Source organism: Aplysia californica, unplaced genomic scaffold (genome assembly GCF_000002075.1).
Source record: "Aplysia californica isolate F4 #8 unplaced genomic scaffold, AplCal3.0 scaffold00077, whole genome shotgun sequence".
In the NCBI taxonomy this organism is placed as follows: domain Eukaryota; kingdom Metazoa; phylum Mollusca; class Gastropoda; order Aplysiida; family Aplysiidae; genus Aplysia; species Aplysia californica.
This window is the reverse complement of record NW_004797347.1, coordinates 439,113-445,822: the sequence shown is the minus strand read 5'-3', so window position 1 is coordinate 445,822 and position 6,710 is coordinate 439,113. Positions and strand designations below refer to the sequence as shown.

At 41.5% G+C, this 6,710-nt stretch overlaps 1 protein-coding gene across 1 annotated transcript in view; it reads right to left on the bottom strand.

Annotated features, from left to right (window-relative positions):
- The window catches only part of LOC101848647 (CTD nuclear envelope phosphatase 1), a 15,624-nt gene extending 9,868 nt beyond the window's left edge, over positions 1–5,756 (bottom strand). Inside the window, exon 1 of the mRNA XM_013080175.2 lies at positions 5,524–5,756. Within this exon, the coding sequence (XP_012935629.2) occupies positions 5,524–5,672 (149 nt within the window). The 5' untranslated portion in view covers positions 5,673–5,756. The remainder of the gene's footprint in view (positions 1–5,523) is intronic.
- Between the last annotated feature and the right edge of the window lie 954 nt (positions 5,757–6,710).

Here is a 6,710-nt window from a genome sequence, read left to right as displayed (position 1 = left end):
CCCATATTGTTGAGTTTTCTCTTTTTTTATGTACGCAGCAAGTAGAGAGAACCAGAAAGACGCTTATTTTTCAGGCCAGACAGAAAGACTAGATAATTGCGAAGCTGCCAACCATCCCTAATTTAATGAGAACTTGTCCCCTTTTTTAATGTACAGCACAGATTATCAGTATTTATTATAAATTAATAATGATAAAATGTGCAGCTATGATTTACAATTCCTTTTTTTTGTTGTTTTATTTTAATTTTTTTTTACGGAGTAGCAGCGTGGAAAACAATTAACAAGCTAACAGCTACAACCTCCTTTGAACCTCATTCTGTGCAGTCAAGGCATCCATCAGGTTTCCCTTTCTTTTTTTTTATTTCAAAGGTAGGCAGATCTGTATGATCATAGTTATTAGGATTAAATAGGTTCACAAGGCCTAGCATGTGACCTTTGTCCTCTCTTTTGTGTGTTGATTTTAATACAACATACACAAATTAGACCATTGTTTCTCCAACAAAAGGATCCACCTCCCCTTATATTTCTTTTTTTCATTATAGCACTCTGCTTAACACAATCTCTGCTTTTATCACACTTAGACAATCTCAGGTGCCATTAAGTTCATGCTATCAGGGTTTTACTCAAATTCACTGTCACTGTCGTTAACAGTTCAGAAACAAGGATAAGAACCAGAGACTGCTACACTGATCACATAAAATAATGATTGATATTTGCTATATCATCAGATGGTCTATTGTCTATTCGTTCTTTCTGAAGATAAGCCTTAAAAAACCCCCAAATCAAACAAAAACAAAAAACTGGTCTATAGATCATGAAATACAAAAACAGAGTAAATTATTAGACACAAGATGATTTACACAGATTCATTGCTTTGAAAGGTCAACCAGCTTTTAATTCGAAGTGGCTAGCAGTACTTAGATGTCAAAGGAGAGCCGTCAACAAAACCAGACGGGACATGGTCAGAAACAACAAGATCAGAGAAATATTGGGAACAACACCTGGCCTGGCCTCCCCTACATTCGACGGCAAACAATCAGGTGGTTTGGATTTCACACGTAACACGTATGGCACCTCACCAGCCAGCCAGTAAAGCCTACTACAGGAAAGTATCAGGGTACAAAGCAAGAGGAAAACCAAGAAAGACCTGGATCCAGGGTGTGAAGGATACCCTGAGAACATACAATATCCCACCCAGCCAGGCCATCAAACTTGCTAGTAAGAACAAGCTCTTTCTCCCCATGACGCCCTAGAGGTACAAGAGGACGGATAAAGTAAAGTAAAATTGTACTTTAATTATATTATATATATATAATTGGTTGGGTTTTTTTTACTCATGCACCTGTCTGATGTACAGGTTTTACTTTTTTCTAGTAGTACTTTGCATGCTAAACACGAATGAATATGGTCTTCATTTTTGCAGCAAATCAACAGTTATTTTACAGTAGGACCATTGGCACAGTAATATTTGACTTGTTTTTAACAACATGGGGGATGCCCCCCTGACCTAAAAAGACTCTAGGGGGTTTCCCCCCCTGCATTTAGTTTTGGCCGGCACTATTTCTCAGAACGTTTGGGAAAATAAAGCTAGGCACTATTTCTCCGAACGTTCGGGAAAGTAAAGCTGGGCACTATTTCTCCAAACACTCAGAAGAAATCATATCCTTTCCCGCAAATTTAGGATATTATAGAGTATAGGCTTACCAAAGATTGTTCGTATACTATATATGGTTCAATCGGTCCGAAAAATGTCTGCAGTAAATATTTATAATATAAAGAAATGCTACAGTTCCAAACAGTTTTTCGCTACAGATATGACGTGTTGCCTATAAAGGGTGCTGGTCTTAAACTTAATGTGTTGCGTTCACTCGTGTGCTGTCTAGATCTACATCTACAGAGGGTTATTGAAAACGACACACATAGAACTAGCATCTGCGTTTGTCGTGGCCGAATCGTGGCTCGAATTTTTGGCACTTTTTTGGTCCCCGAATCGGGGAATAAAAGTCAATTTTAAAAAAAAAGAAAGAAAGAAAGAAAGAAACCAAACCTCTTTACTTTTAAAAGAAAGTTAACTTAGCTTCATTTCGTCTCTTTCTCACCCGTCACCACGTTGATTTGTTGAATACGTTACAGTTATTTTGTTAGAGTGTAGTTTTTATCCCTTGTTAATGTTATTATTGTTCTGATGTGTTGTTTTTCAATCAATTTTTTTTTGTTGGGGAAAAGGGGGGGGGGGGGGGGGGGGGGGATATTGTATAGTATAGTGTAACGTCATTTAATTTGATGTTCCTACCTTCATTAGATTCCAAATATATATATACATGTATATATAGAGAGAGATTAAAATGTAGAGCGTACGTTCCACCAAAACCGATTACATGTACTGACACTGGCAGGCCCCTTAATGTGAGTGATTCCATAATTTACATGTAATATCCTGTACTTTAAAAAAAATTTACGCACATTTAGGGTCAAAACAGCCAATCATCTTCGGACAGGTGGACACACGCCCTTATTTGTTAATTTTTGTGGTTGTTTATGGGCTGTTCTAATTTTGATTTCATCCTGTTGTGAAACTTTTCTTTTTCACGTTTTTACACTCATCTAAAAATCTCTAGACTAGCTCTTGAAAATTGAAATAGATATAGACCCAAAAATTTGCTCCTGTGTGTGTGTGTATGCATGCGCGTGTGTGAGTGTGTCTGTGTGTGGTAGTAAGTGTGTAGGTGGAGGGTGAGAAGTGTGTGTGTGTTTGTTTTTCGGGCTTTATTTCAGCCTTTATTCAGTAACAGTTCAAGGTGTATACAAAAATAGAAACACAGGATCCATTCACTCCAGGGCTCATGAGTCGCAGTTTCACTCATTCATTCAATTCCTGTGTTCTCCCCCGTGGCTCATCCCCGTCCGCATGACTTTCACACCCCACCCCCTACATCCAGGCACACACAAAGAAAATCTCACTCAATCCCTTGCACCCTGCGAACCATGGACAACAATATAGGCAAAACATTGCCTTAGCCACATTCCTTTCGTTCATGAGCTGTGGACCAGGCCAGGGGGGTCGGTGTCGTCGTCTTGTAGTTGCTGTCGCCTGTGGATACACTCGTACATTCTTCCTTTCACCCGCTCTTTCACTCACACTGTCTCTCCATCCACAGGTCAGCTCGTTATACGTTCAAAAGTTGCCCACTGATCATGTTTAGTTAGTGTGTGTATAAGTTTGTGTGTGTACATACATGTGCATGATGGCGGTGGGTGTTACTGAAGGTTGTATGTAGGCGGGCTTGCCATGCGGTGTTTCTTCCCAGACCAGACGCAGAATGAAAGTTGGCGCCGAACTCTCGCAATAAATAGGCAAAAAATCACGAGACTGGAAACAGGAAACCGTTCGGAGAAATAAAGATCGGCACTATTTCTCCGAACGTTCGGAGAAATAGTCACTTCATTTAGTTTTAGCAATTAGCAAGGATATTTATATAATTACAGTCGAACCTGCCTTAACGGAAATCTGTATAAAACAGAAACCAGTCTTAACTGAATCTCCCCGCTCCCCCCTCGATATTCCTCTTTAATTACCCGTATAAAATGGAAACCTGTCCAACGCGGAAACGAAAAGAAAAATCCGCTCCCTTCTGAGGATTTCACCCGTCTAAGATGGAAAATGTTTTGCCAGCTCAGCCCCTATTTGAAACAAAACTCGCAAGTTTGGTTCCTTCGGCTCAAAACTTAACGCCATGGCCATGCTGCTGGGCGAGGAAGGGGAACGTCTCGTAGGGGTGCAATTTGGGGGTAGATGTTACTGCATCATGTGAGCCCGTGAGAGTGCTCGAGTAGCAAGCCACTGAGGAAACTTTCGAGGGTAGCCAGAAGCCAGAGGTGTGAAATTAGACTGACCAATACCTCCTGCTGCCCTGATTGTACAGCCAGCCGAGAAAAGAGTTCTTCGAATCGTTGTTACAAGATGGCAGAGAGGGGTGGCATTGGTTGACTGTGCTTGTTACACCGATGGGAGGGGCTAAGGGTGGAAGCAAAGGATGTTCAAATGTTTCTACTGTTTTTAATCTACGGTCAAACAGTGGTCCTCTGAAAGGCAAGCATGGTGGTAATTTATATAAAGTAAGACTGATGCATGTCATTATCAGAGAGCATAGCAATTGAGAGGTGTGAAGTTTTGACCCCTGCTTGCCGACCGGACAAGCGATCCTTGACCTTACCGGCTGAACCTTGGAAACCCCCCCCCCCCCTTTTCCATCTCCCCTGTCTAAGACGGAGTGTTTTTTCTGACTCCCTTGCGATTCCGTCTTACACAGGTTCGACTGTACTTGAAAACAAGGTAAGATTGAAGAATACCGGGGTAAGATTGAAGAATACCGGGGGAAGATTGAAGAATACTGGACCACTCATACATTATTGCGCGAGAAAGTGGGGTAGGTGGGGCGGGTTGTTTGGGTGGAGGAGGGGTTCAGGGGGGGTCTCCCCCCTGACAAAATTTTAAGGAATAGATCTACCGGTCCGAGATTCTCCATTGAGAGATATTAAAAACGGGAAAATTATGAATTCCTAAGGTAGACACATAGTACATAGAGGCAAAGTTAGTCCGCTGGTCTGGTATTCTTCAATCTTACCGAATACCGGACCAGCGGACCGAGTTGGCCTGTCTCAACCTTAGGAATTCATAATTTTCCCGTTTTTAATATCTCTCAATGGAGAGTCTCGGACCGGTAGATCTATTCATTAATATTTTGTCGGGGGGGAGACCCCCCCCCCCCCCCCACCCCCCCCCACCTACCCCTCATTCTCGCGCAATAATGTACGAGTGGTCCGGTATTCTTCAATCTTCCCGAAAACAATTGCTTTGAATTTATTTGAAAGGATTTACGTGGCCATACGTGTTCTGCAGCACAAATTAGGCCATGGCAGTTTGAGTTTAGCCCTCAAATCGGTGGCTGTCGGTGCATCTGTGTATGGGTGCATGGAAAAATTTACCATGTACGTAAATGTTTACTTTCAGACCAGCACTGTTTTGGTGCTAAAATACTAAACTAAAACTAAAGGTCATGCCCATGCCCTATTTTTTCCTGCAAAACCCACTCAAACGTGCCAATCAGTCTCAAAGACAATGACGCCTCAGCCTCAGGAGATAGAATCTGGATTCTGGATAATCCGTCGTTAAGTCCTATTTTTTGTTCCAACTGAGCAGATTGACTGACATTGTCATTGACATTTTTTACAATTGTGTTTTGTGTTGTTGAGACTTGAGAATGCAGAGTGCAGGTAAGTGGGGCTCAGTTCGGAGTTTAATTCTAAAACTCATGGTAACATGTCATCTGGAAACATTATATTCCAATAAATGGGTTAGAAGAATGGAGTAAACTGCAAAATAGCATTACGACAAGGATTTATTTATAGCCATAAAAGACTAGATCTAGTTATCTAGTTCTAGATCTAGATCTAGCCCTAGGCAACAGGTCTGTCGTGTTTTTAACTCTCATAACATTTCGCTGCAAGTAACAAGAACACTACACTACACCATCAGTCAGTGACCATCTCCACAACAAGGATTCAATACTCACTGCACGCACTTGTCTCTTGAATATATAGCACACAAAACTCCATATTTTCGCCGCTAACACAAAGAAGCCGCGTAATCCCATAACAATATATTTTATCATGTTCTAAAGGCAATTATCAGGCAAATAAAGTCAAGATAAGTTTCAGCGGCGCCAGATACTTGAGTATCATTTACGCCGCCATATATATCCCATGAATCCTTGCAATTGTCGCCGGTGTGTGTGACTAATTTTAGCCCAGAGACATTTTAGCCTCCTCTGCTTTGGTCTATTTCTTTTTATCCGCTTGAAGTACTTGTTACATGGTACGTAGGCTTACGTGCTTTTCACAAACTAACGCGTTCTTCATAAGAAAGCTGCAGTGGAGAGGGGCTCGCGAGAAGAAGGCTATTTTTTCTTCCTTGCCGATCTCACTGGGTAACTAGGACACTGGGCTAGGCTAACGGTGTAGCGGTCAGAGGCTTCGCTCTCGCATACAGAAAACCCTAGCTCGATTCCCATGTGGAAAAAGTAGATGAAATGCGCCTACAGAGTACCGGTAGCCTTCTCGAATCGGTCTTTTTGCCGGGACGTATTGTATCCCTCTTACTCTTACAGCTGGGCAGGATCGAAGCCATCAAAATGGTTTTTTTTTTTTTTTTTAAATTACAAAGACAGGCCTGCAGCGATAGCAGATTTTTGGCTCCACTGCATCATAAATTAATATACGTGCTGGTAGGCCTAAAACATAAATCATTATTGGCAATTCCAAACAGAAACTGGGGTCGGTGTGTTCACGTTCAACTACTTATACATTCTTTGACAGCAGCTTCAGTCTTCGTGGGTCATTTCACACTATAGACTCACAAAACCACAAACAAACAACAAAAAGCAGTTACCTTGTTTTGTCAACGACCGTTAATTAATAACTAAATAAACAAAGCCCACGTCGAAAATTCTAACCACGGTATGTATTAAGAAGGCAGCAGTGGTGATTGGAACCCGTGCAGTTCTTCCGCAGCGAAGGTTAACGTTACGATACAAGCAAATAAACAAACATCGGCCTTACAAAGTAAGATATATAGAGAGAGATGGACAAATAGTCACAGAGAGGGATGAAAGAAAGAGAAAGATGGAGAGAGAGAGAGAGAGAGAGAGAGA